At 16.5% G+C, this 14,039-nt stretch overlaps 1 protein-coding gene across 8 annotated transcripts in view; it reads left to right on the top strand.

Annotated features, from left to right (window-relative positions):
- LOC108001956 (hepatocyte nuclear factor 4-gamma) overlaps positions 1 to 7,132 on the top strand; it is a 255,501-nt gene extending 248,369 nt beyond the window's left edge. For 4 of the 8 annotated variants that reach the window (XM_062079772.1, XM_062079773.1, XM_017063296.3 and 1 more), the window contains 2 exons: positions 3,842 to 3,994; positions 6,464 to 7,132. In XM_062079772.1, the coding sequence (XP_061935756.1) occupies positions 3,842 to 3,994; positions 6,464 to 6,972 (662 nt within the window). In that variant the 3' untranslated portion in view covers positions 6,973 to 7,132. The remainder of the gene's footprint in view (positions 1 to 3,841; positions 3,995 to 6,463) is intronic. The other 4 variants (XM_017063299.3, XM_062079774.1, XM_028668805.2 and 1 more) reach the window with 2 other exon arrangements.
- Positions 7,133 to 14,039: the final 6,907 nt, after the last annotated feature.

Raw genomic sequence — 14,039 nt, 5'->3', positions numbered from 1 at the left:
AAATTTAAAGAAAAACTAAATAATTTGCCTTACTTTTAAAAAAATCAAAAAAATAAATATTTTTCAATAATTCTTTATTTTGAGAAAAACGTAAATATAAATATCTCTTGTTTATAAAAAAAATATAAGAAATGATAAAAAGTATAATATTTTAAACTATATTTTAAAAAGTATAATAATTTTTAACATTAAATTATTGTAATGAAATTTTTTATAAAATGTTCCTGTATATTATCAAATTCTATTTTGTACTTTTTAAAATAAAATAGTATAAAATTTTTTATATAATTTTATTAATAAAATCAATGAATAATAAAATTATAAATAATATTGGTTTTTCGGATGAATTCCATATTTTTCCAACAATGTCCTGATATTTTGCAAATATAATTTTCATAATCAGGTTAAAAATTTCGATATTGAAACATTCTTTTAAAACTAAATTTTAATTTTTATTTATTTAAATAAATACATATGTTTACTTATGCAGAACAAATAAAATTTTTAATTGATCAATTGTATTAAATTGTATTAAACTTTTGTCTATTAAATTCTAATGTTTTAGATTTTATAGATTTAAATTATTTCTTTTAAAAATGTTATTCAAAAGAAATAATTTAATATCCTATATGAACTATTCATTATTAAAATGATAATTATATAATATAAATGATCATTAAAAATATATTAGGGGAAATGTTTGATTTATCTTTGATATTTTTGATATATAATATATAGTCTATTTTTATATATTTTTTATTATATATATTTCATCATATAACTATATATTCCTGATGTGTCTTAAGATGATCTTTTAATCTTTGAAATTCGGAAACTGCTTTTCGGATAATTGAATTATTTTATTAAATAGTTTGACTAATATAATCTTGTGTTTTGTAAGAATTCTACCGATGAAAAAAGGAATTTTCTTTCTTCCTTTCTTTTTTTCTAATATCGATTAAAAAACTTATCTAATATAATATTCCGTATAAATGAATTTCTGTAACATATTTAAGAATTATCTACAGCCATGGTTTTAATATTGAATTTATAATAATATTCTCAGTTTTGACATGCAATATTTATAAAATATTGGCATATTATTGATAAAAAAAAGAAGAGATTTTTCCCGAAATTAATATTATTATATATTATATATTATATATATTACATAATATTATATTGTTTTTAGTTAATAATTTTTTTTTTGCTTCGCTTTCCATCGTAATAATTGAAAAGAAAATTCATTATACAAAATTCATTGTATCTAATTTTCTGACGATAATTGAAAATTTAAATTGAAGATTAAGAAAATAAATAAATGTTATGATTTATAATGATATAAAACAAATTTTAATATTAAAAATGATTAAAATAATATAAAAAAACGATTAGAACATATTATAAATTTTTATATATAAAATGATTTGCTATAAATTAAGTAACAAAATGTTAACAAAAAATTTATTGACAAAACAAAAACGATATTTAAAGAAATTATACATCAAATTATACATTAATTTATATTAATTATTCCATAATTTAATAATAATTTATATTAGTTTTCAAAATATATTAATTTATCACAAATTGATTTTTTTTATTACATATTACAAATTAGATATTCAAATTTATTGTTTTGATAATGTTTTGTAATTTATGTTATTAAAATAATAATAAAATGTTTCATGAATAACTATATTATAGCTAATATTTTTTTCGTATTTCTATTTATTATACATATTATGTATATTTTATTATGCATATTTTATATAGATATTTTTTATTTTATATATGAGATCTTAATATATTATAATATATATATGCTTAATATATTATAATATATCTTTAGCATATTTTTGGAAAATCAATTCTATTATTCTTCAAAATAAACAAATTGGTATACAAAAATATATAAGTCGAAATTTATTAAATTATAATTCAAGTTAAATGAAACACAAATAGAATGAGATACTCAATCTTTGTCTCATTGTTGTATTTTCTTGCTCTATTTTCATTTGTTTCATATAACATAAATTATATTATATTATTTTACATATGTATTATATATGATATGATATATATATATATATATATATAATCATATATCATATATTACATATATAAAATATGTATATACATAATAAATAAGCTTCGATTGACATTTTATACAATTTTATACAAATTTTTTATTTATTTTAATCTCTAAAATAGACTCTTCAAAAATATTCAGATATATCAAAAATATTAATTATTATTATTCATATTATATTAATATATTTTAAGCATATTTTCATTCATGATTTCAAATTTACAATAACATATTTATCTTCTTAATACATACTTCTAAAGTTATACTAATTTGTTTTTAATCTAAATTGTTTTTAATTTAAATTGTTTTTAAAATTGATAAAAAACAATTAATGATCAAATTTTGTAGGTTTAAATTATCATGATTCATTTTTTTATTATCAAAAAATCATTTTTTTTGTCACATATGTTTAGAATATTTGACGTAAACAAATATAAATTAATCATGTTATAAATTAATCAAAGCATTAAATGTTTTTGAAAAATGTAAAATAAAAATTTTTAATTTTTAAAACATTTTCTAAATGTCTTTTCTAACTCGTAATCTCAGATGTAAAAATATTGTGATATTACTATAGATATATGATCTCGAAAACATTTATAATAAATTTATAACAAATATTATTTAATTAATGTTAATATAAAAAATATGATTTAATTAAAATAAATAATTTTTTATCTTTTAATTTATACAATATAGGTCTGGCATAATTTTTGGAACATATGGTGAGACTATTGCATGTTGAATCATTTCTCACATATCATTAAAAATTAAGCAACACTTAATTTTTTTCACATATTATTTTATTTTTATTTTTGTGGATAATAATTGTGTACTAACATTTACATTGAATTATTATGAAATTCGGATAATCGTGAAACGAGACAATCGATATATCAAATATTTAAATTTATAATAAAATTTTAAAGATACACAAAGATTATAAAAAAAAATTATTATTTATTTAATTTATAAAATTTATAAAATTTATTTAATATATAAAATATAAAACTAATAAATTAATTTAATATTATTTTTATTAATATTATTTAATTAATCATTATGATAAAAAATAACATTATATTGCATTAATATTATGTAATATTTAAAGAAATTTATATTGTATCTGACATTTGATTATTCCATAATTTAAAAATTAATTATTTACATAATTTATATTTTTAATAAAAAAGTCAAAAAGTTTTTTATTTTTAACTTTATTTTAAATTTTTTATAAGAAAAAATTATATTTATTCAAAAATAATATCTATAGCATTAATATTTTGATTCAATATGTATTGATCTATTTTAATTTTTAAGGTCAATTTTCAAAAATTATGCATACTTTAAAAAATTTTTATTTGAATTTCTTTATTAAAATAAAAAAAATAATTCTAAATAAAAATAAATACATTTATTTAACTTTTTAAATTTCATTAATAAAATGTAATTTATAAATAGAGAATATAATTAAAAAAAAAATTAATATTTTTCTAAACTGAGAATAATAAAAATAAATGTCAATGAAATTATCGGTAGTCTCGTTCAATAAGTTGCACGTATAGTATTTGGGATAGTAGTTAGTAGACTGAGTCCGGTTTTCACGTTGCTAGTCGCATCAGCATGAATATAAAATGCAGACATGGGTTATTGGTTTTACAGCTTCCTTTAATACTTGACCAACTTCAATCTGGGCTCAGTCAATTGGGTAATAGATATGGATAGGAATGGCTTAACCTTAGTTATCAGTTATATCATTGTCCGCAGAGGGCCGTAATCAGGATTTGGACATCAGCAAGGTTGGAATCAGAGTAATGGATGAACTAGTAAAGCCCTTAAATGAAGTGCAAATCGATGATACGGAATTTGCTTGTTTAAAGGCTATTGTTTTTTTTGATCCCAGTAAGTATAATAATTTTATAATAAATTTTATAATAATTCAAATAATATAATTATTAATATGAATTTAATATAATCAAAAATAAAATATATATATATATATATATATATATATCTCAATTAATGATTATATATATTTTAAGTTATTATATAAATTCTATTATATAAATTCTATTTTTTAATGAATGTATATAATTATTATACATTACATAATTAATGAATAATTATTATCATAATTAATAATAATCATATCAATAACAACTTAATAAATATTATTTCTATAATATGTAAACATATAAAAAATCTTCTAATTCTGTACAATGAAACAAATAATAAATAATAATTTCAAGATATAAATTCTCTATCTTAAAGTATTATAAAATAAGTTTAAAAAATAATAAAATTAAAATATATTATCTTAAATTTATTTTAAGAAACTGATCATTTTTTGTTTTGTTAATATATTTTAAATATCATATTTGTAAAAAATGAAATCATAGATGAAAACATAATTATTCGGTAAATAATAATTTATTGATGTATTAAATTCTTTATTCCTTTTTTCCTATTTACTTAATCTTCATTAAATTACCAACTTTTGTTCTATATAAATAAAATTCTTTTTAATAACTAAATCATGTATAATACTCAAAAATATATGCAAAAAATCAACATAAAATGCTTAAAAATTTATTTATTGTCAAAAACATAAAAATGTCTTTTCCGTTTTTTTTATATGTATTTCCTTTATATATAACAATAGTTTTAATAGAACAAATTTCTGAAAAAATCTAATAAAATGATTAATAAAAAATTTAAAATAATAAAAAATAAAATTGACTGAATATATTCTTTTATACTTTGCAATATATAAAATTAAATTATTATAAAAAAACAAATAAGTTACGTAAGCTGACAAATAATCAGATACCCAAAACAAACTTTTTTTGTCTATGTATATCTTTATCTAAGAATTTCTATAATCTTTGGTAATATCTCATTGATTATGTCAATTTGTAAAATTTGTATGTCAATGAAGATTTGCCAGCACGCGAGAACGATTGTCTCAATGAGATTTAATTGATGATCGGCGCTGTTCAACGTTGCTATACTGAAATAATTGATAAACGAGTGCAGACTTACTCTGTTTTTTTATCTTACTTCCGACTTATAATACAAGTGACACTTGCGCAATTTATTTTGTTTTGTTCGTCTTGATGACATTATTTTCAATATTATTACATATATACTTGATTATTTGATTAAAAATGCAACTTTTATTGTACATTATTTTGTTTGTATATTATTTTATTTAGAAAACATTATTTAAGTCAAAATATGCAATAAGAATAAAAAGTTGTTTTTTTTTTTTTTACAAATCAGTTCATTGTATAAATTTAATGAAATTTATATAGCATGTTAATTTATTCACGAACTATCTTTAAAGAATCGATTTTAAAAATGAAATCACTCTATCTCCGTTTCACTAGCATCATTTCTTTTCTCGCTTTATCTTCTTCTTTATTTCATTTAATATGAATTTTATACACAAACAACAGTTTATAAATAAATAAATCTCAACAAATCTAACATTTTTGTATATGAATTTTTTTTTAATTTATTCTTTGGGAATGATCTGTATAAAATATATTATATAAACAAAACATATTTATATATGTTTTTAAATTTTACTTTTCTTCCAATATATTTTATAATATTTCCAACATATAATTTTATATATATAATTTTGAAAACTTAAAAAAATTTTTAAAACATTTCGTCATTTATTTTTTTTACTGCATGTTAAATATTGTTACACTTTCATATTGTTTTATAATATTTTATATTATATTTTGAATTTAAAATTTTCTTTGAAATGTTACATTTATAATATAAAAAGTGAGAAATTTTTAACAATAAAAATATTAAATTTTAAATTACATTTTTATAATTATAATAATCTGATATAATATTATTATTTATTACTTATATATTATTATTGTACAATATAATAATAACATTTTTTAATATTTTAAATTAAATTAAATTTAATAATTAATATTATAATAAAATAATATTATTTTTCAAAAATATATATATAATATATAATAATGCATGATTCTACAATGCATTCTACAAAAAAATTTTTAATTTTTTTAAAATAACGAAATTATATTTAATAAAATATCATAGCTAAAATTATTAAATACTATTATATAATTAAATATTAAAATTATATAACAAGATTTATTTATTTTTTAATTTTTATATTTTTATTTTTATATTCATTATTTATTAACTTATTCTGAAATATTTTGTATTTTTCACAAATATTATCTAAATAATTAAAGTCTTCATTTTTTGTTTTTATTTATATATGTGAAAAAATATTTTGTAATAAATTTAATTTTATTCAAATAATAAATTTCATCAATATTTTTTATTTAAAACTTTTATTTTTTCTGTTAATAGATGCAAAAGGTTTAAGTGAACCACAACGAATCAAGCAGTTGCGTTATCAAATTCAGATCAACTTGGAGGATTATATAAGTGATCGACAATATGACAGTCGTGGTCGGTTTGGTGAGATCCTGCTAACCTTACCAGCTCTGCAATCCATCTCTTGGCAAATGATTGAACAAATTCAGTTTGTCAGACTATTTGGAGTTGCACATATTGATAATTTGCTGCAAGAAATGCTTTTAGGTGGTGCAACTGCAGAAATAAATGGTGTTGCAACTCCAGTTCCAATTTCAAATGCCTCTGGTAGTTATGTAAGCAGCAATGAAAGTCCAAATAGTCCTTTGACTCCAACCAATGTACCTCCATTAAGTCCTCAAGATCATATGTTGGCTAGTGGAAGTCCTGTTATAATTTTGAGGGATCTTACACCCATTCAGAATCAAGAAGATGTAACTAGTGTGACGGGATTTAGAATGTTCAAACAGGAGCCTAGTCTTGAAAGTGAATCAACATTTTAAAAGTTTTTGAAATATTAAACACAATTAAAAGAATTTGAAGCATTTATAGAATGAACTTCAAACATACAATCTTTACAAATCTAAAGTATTTATGAAAATGATATATTTTAGAATACTGTAAAAATCAAAGAACTTTTAAAAAAATTTAATGCAAAACAAATTAAGAGATTAAAATTTGTGAAAGAATTAATGAAATCTTCATATTTTTAAGAAATGAAAATATTTTTATATTTTTAATATTTTAGATAAATAATAAAAACTAATATTATATAAAAAAGAGATGAATACAACTACTAAGAAAACTAAAAAGAATTTAATTTTTTTTGTTATTATACAAATTTTTTTTTTGAATATTCAAATGAAATTCAAATATATTAAAATAAAAATTTTAAAAGAACATGAAGAATAATAAAAAAAATAAAAAGAGATAGAAGAATTTATATATTTTTATAATAACAATTAAATAATTTTTACAATAACTTTAAAAATATATGGTGCAAAGTTAAAAAAATTTAAAGATTTAAATATTGAATAATTTTAACAATCTTTTTATGTTGAATACAATACATAAGATTTCTTAATTCTTCAAGATTATATTATTTGAATTTCTTTCTTTTTTTTGTATATAATTTCAAGTCATAAATGAATTTATTTGAATGATAATATTTTTCCAAATGTTTATAATTCAAACAAATTAAAAAAATTTATTAAAAATATTTTAAAATAATAAAATAATAAGAAGAATTATATCTTCAAATTTTAAAGATCTCAAAAACTATAATAAGATATTTTTAAAATTATCAGAGTTCTTACAGAAGATTTCAGAATGAAAACTAATTTTTTAAAATTGTTTCTAATTTTTTAATAAAAAACTCAGTTTATTAACGATCTCTAGTGACATTTTTAACAATTTTTAAATGCTAGTGATAATTTTAATAAAGATATAAATAAATAGAATTTTTATTTACATATTATGTTTTACATATATAATATATATATATATATATATATATATATATATATATATATATATATACATATATTTATATACATTTGCTATTTTTTAAAACAGTGCAATTTAAATGATAATCTTTAAAAAATTTTATTAAATTTGATGTTTATATTCATTGTATATATTCAAAATAATTTAATAATAATAAATTAATAGTTTTGTTTATAATTTAATAAAATTTTCAGGAATAGACTAAGAACATCAGAAGTGTTATCAAATTTCTGATTGTTGAGTAAGTCATGCTCAATCAATTGCTCAATTAATCTTTAATCACAAATTAATACTGTAATCTTTAATCACAATTAATTTTTAATCACAAATTAATAAAATAAAATCAAAAATCGGTCGATTGAAAAATAACATTTTTTTATTATTAATCTAAATATATAATGATATTAATTTATTATAATTTATTATAAATATTTATCATATTTGATAAATGTTATCAAAATTATAAAATAATTTTTTTTTGAATTTATTGTTTTAATATGAATTGTCTTTCATATTAAATAATATTAATATAAAAACATTATATTTAATGAAACAACACATTTTTTTAATTTTTAATTTTTTTAAAAACAAATTTTTTATTTAATTGAAACTTATTTTTTACCATCAAAATATTATATAAATAATCGATCACTAACAAAAATTATCATGTAATTTAATTATTATTATTATTATTATTATAGAAAATAAGTTTATTGTTATTTATACAAAGGGTTTATTAATTATATTATTTATAATATGTTCTTACGAAGAATATTTTTGTTACTGTAATAAATATCTTGTTATTCCTATTATAGCATTGTATTATACATAAACATTAATTATAATAATAATTATTATTTTTATAAATAATTTTCAAAAATTAAATATATATTTCAAATATTTAAAATTGATGCATGGAATTTTAATAATAATATTATATAATTATATATTTTTCTAATACTTCAAAATATTCATTTAAAATATGATATAATAAAATATAACAAAATTTTAAGCATTGTATATAGTATTTTTTAAAATCATAATTTATATTTGCATATTCATTTTTATTAAAATAATTCATTTTAATATTATTTGCAAAAAAGGGTACAAACATTAATTATTATTATTTCGCAATGTATTTTTACTTATACAGTAAAGTGCCAATGTAAAATACATAATTTGCAAAATGAACTTATTTTAATTATAATTTAAAATTTTATCAAAAGCAAAATTGTTCATTATTGTTTTGTCAATCAAATAATATATTTCAAATTTATTAAATATTTGTGTTTTAATATCATGCATATTTTTTTATTTCTATAAAAAATAAAATATTCTCTTTATACAAAGCTAGTTTAGATATTCCTTTAATATACATATAACATATATATATATATATAATATTAAAACCTAACATATTTTTTAATTAATATGTAACTTAAGTAAAATGAATTACATATTTATTTGATATTAAAATTTCAATTATTTTTTCAAGTGTACATCATTCAGATCACAAAAACAACATTTTATATTTATAATAAATTTAGATTTTATACATATATTATATACATATATTAAAAAAATTTATTTGAAAAAATGATAAAAATATTATATTATTATATTATATATTATTAAATATAAAGGAAAGGTGGAATGAAAAGTATTGAAAAGAACATTGTAAAAATTTCAAAAATAAAAAATTTAATCAAGACAATCGTTTTTCTATTTTATAATAATATTCATACATAAACAATCATATGTATGATTTAAATCGTTATCAATTTCATAACAATAATACAAAATTTTTTTAATATCAAAAATAAAATTTTTAATAGTATTTTGAAACATTTTAACGAATACTATTATTAATTAATTTATTTATTATTATATTTGAAATTATTCATTATTATATTCAATTATAATGAATAATTATATATATATTAATTAATATATATATTTGTAATTATATTTTGTTTAATATTTTAAATTATTGATTAAATTTTTAATTCTATTATTAAATTTAAAATAGATATATATAAAAAATTTATGTATAATTATATGTCCATTTAACTGTTCTTTTTAAAATTACAATTCTAACCTCATCTTATTATCCTAAATGTACTTATTTTATATTAAGGAATTCTTATTTTGAACATTCTTCCTCACTTTTTTCAATCATTTAAAATAATACATAAAATTATCTAAAATAATGTTACTTAGATAAAATATAAAAATCTGTGAAATAATTCAGAAAGGAATAATAAAATCCATTGCAAAATTTTCTTATGTGTTTTTATTAATTTTGATTAATTTAAAAATTATATTTTACTTTTTGTTAAAAAAAAGTCATTAAAAAGTTATTTTTTGTTTCTTTAAATAACAATATTTATATTAATGAAACCAAATATATTGTTAGTAATTTTAATATTTAAGAAGAAATAATTAAAAAAATATTAATATTATTTATTATATTAATATTAATATGCATATACATGTATACTATCATCATATATTTCATTCATAAATTCTTATGTTTTCAATATAGTCAATTTATCAAAAAAACAAAATATAATTTTTTAAACAATGAAAAATAGGGTAAAATTTCAAGATAATTTTAATAATACAATATATTATATATATTATATTAGATAATAAGTTAACTTTTATGTTGTCTATTACAATTTTTTTAATTTTTTTATATCTTGGTTGAAAAACAAAAATATTTGTTTCATTCCACTTCCTTATATCATTTGAAAAAATTTATAAAAGACATTATGTATTATATTTCGGATAAGTTTGAGAGGACCAATAATTTCTGTTTACATCTTTCGATAGCATTTGATGAGAAAAAATATAAATTCTAATGTTACAAAATCATACTGAAATCTATAATGTTTAAATAAATCTTAATCCAAACTCTTTGTATATTTTATAAAGGAAAAAAAAATGAAAAAAATTGTCAGGGATTGTAAATTTAAATTAAATTTGATTTCTATACATAAAAATTTAATCAAATTTAACAATTAATATATTTTATTTAAAATGCATACAAAAAAATTAAAAATCTGTATTAGCTGTCCTACCAGCGAGTCAATATAAAGTATCCATTTGTCATCACTACAGATGACATACAATTATATAAAAAAGTTTAGAAAATTTCTTTTCATATTTCAAATAAAAAAATAAACCATATTTTGTTTAATCAATTTGTTTATAAATAATTGTACTAACTATTTAATATTACATATAAAATACTTTACTTGAAATGATCATCTTGATTTTTTTAAAATTTTTAACGTTATTATCGTTCGCAATGATAAATAATTAATAAATATTTAAATAGAAATTGAATGATTTAAAAAATACATATTATTGTTAATATTTTTTTATAAGTGGACATGGACATATGGAGATTAATTTTCTTTTTCAAATGGAATTTAACTTATTTTAATTTAACATAATTTAGTTTATTTTTTAATACATCATTTGATGCAGCTCGATCTTTATAAAAAAATATTAATCTATATTATATTATATTATAGTATTATATAAATATTATACTATAAAAACTTTTATTATTTTAAAACAGATTTGAACAATTTTTTTCTCTATCATTACTTTAATATTCTTTATACTTCATTATTAATTCATATTCTTCTAGCGTGTTTTGTCTTGCGTAACTCCAAATATACATACAATAATATAATTTCTAGTTTCACTTGTCATACTTGTCATTACAGAAATGTAATAAGAAAATCCAGGAAAAGAAAAATCGTATACAGTTCGTGAGCAATCAGTTATTCAGTTCAGAATATTGTTCAGATCTATGAGTATTCTTGAGTAGATGTGTTCTAGAATTAAAATTCGGATTATAACAAATAATTAGGATCCATAGCATAATAATTTTATCAAGTACTTTAATTTGAATTTTATAAAACTAATTATATAAATAATAAAGAAGCAAAAAATATTCATCTGTTTTTGTCTTTTATAATAAATTTTAAAAAATTCAAATTAAAATATCTCCTAATAATTTTTAAGATTAATAACTTCTTTATATACATGGATTAATAAAAAATGTTGAGTTGTAGTGTATTAAAAATACGATTTTATTTGGGAAAATGAAATTAATTTTCATATGATTTTTATGTATTCTAAAAAAAATTAATAATACCAGAATATAAAATTATTACTCTCATCCAGTAGAATCTCAAATTACAGAATCTTAAATTACAATTCGAATAGAACTAAATAACATCATTTTGAAATATAGGAAATTATTTTTGAATATTTTTTCACACTTCGTTGAAAATTAATTATAACTTATTAAATATTTTTTTTAAATTTAAAAAGAATTTTTTTTAATTTAAAAGAAATTAAAATTTTTTAACAGAATTATTTATAATAAATAAATTAATTACAAATTAAAATATAATTTTTTTTTGTTTTTATTATATAATTATATATATAATTATTATAAAAGAAATTCTGAAATCTTTTCCACATGATTGTGTTATTTGTATAATCATGATTCATCTTAACAAACAAGTATTATGGCGTCAATAATATGCATTTTTAAAAACATATAATTTCATAAATTCCTAAAGTTAAAATTAATTTTTTAATTTTCCTTATCAAATTCTACAAGAAGATTTTAAAAAAATATTAATATTCTTTAATATTAGAAAATAAAAATCTAAATTTGAAATTTGTTAAATTTTAATATTAAATAATTTTTTTGTTTATTTTTTTGTAGAAATATATGTATTCATTAAATATATTATTATTTCTACTTATATTAAATTAAACTGAAAATCAAGAATATATTTTGATCATTATTTAATCTAGTCCAAAAAAAAAGTTGATTAATTTCGAAGAGAAATCAAATGAATTGTTATAATTTCTATATATATATATCCTTTCTTTCTATGAAAAATAGAGTCATCTTATATTATATATTATATATATAATATATAATATATATATAATATATATATAATATATAATATATATATAATATATATATAATATATAATATATATATAATATATATATAATATATATATCCAAGTTTAAAATCTTGTTTTTTATAACATATTTAAAAATTATCAGAATCCCTGATATTATTGATTTATTATTGATTTATTCTATTCTTAAATGGTGGTTTTATTCTCTCAAAAATATCATAATTTATTAGTAAATATTGTTTATATTGTCAGGAGTAATAAATTTTTCTCTAAATAAAAACTTTTATTTTCTAATCTACAAAAACTTTTGAAACAAATATTGTGAAATAGTAACAGTAATAAATATTTCATGTGTATAAATAAACAATAAATAATAAATTATACTATGTCATATTTTAAATGACTTCGATGATAAGAAAAATTTTCTAATTGTACAGAACAATTTAACATACAGAAACAATTTAAACAATTATAAGTTATCTTAAATGATTTTCAAAGACAACATAATCTATAATATTTGGTTCATAAAATATATACATAGTTCTATTTATAATAATATTGTTTAAAAAAATAAAGATCATTTGAAATTGAAACATCTCTTATTTATAAGACGTACACACAATAAATATATGAATAATATATAATTTAGAGAGAAAATAGAAAAAGATATATATAAAAGTTTTGTACACAACATAAATCAACTATATAAAATGTGTGTTCATAATATAAAGTTAAATCTATCGATATATACGACTCATAGTAAAATTTCCACTTGTATGATAATCTAAAAAAGAATACATTTAAAAATGAAATTTTAGAAAATATTTTACAAATAGATATTGTGAATAATTTACACTATCATCACATTATGAAGATTTATTTAAACATTATTAAGATTTATTAAGACATTATTTAGAAAATATTTTACAAATAGATATTGAGAATATAATTTTTACTATCAACATTATGCACTTCCAAAAAAATTTTTCAGTAATTTTTAAAAATTTTACTTTCAAATGAATTCATATCATAATATATATTATAATATATATATATTATAACCCTCTCATAGTATTATTAAAATAAAATTTGCTGTT

This window comes from Apis cerana, linkage group LG9 (assembly GCF_029169275.1).
Source record: "Apis cerana isolate GH-2021 linkage group LG9, AcerK_1.0, whole genome shotgun sequence".
Lineage (NCBI taxonomy): Eukaryota > Metazoa > Arthropoda > Insecta > Hymenoptera > Apidae > Apis > Apis cerana.
This window is presented reverse-complemented; position numbering and strand designations above follow the sequence as displayed.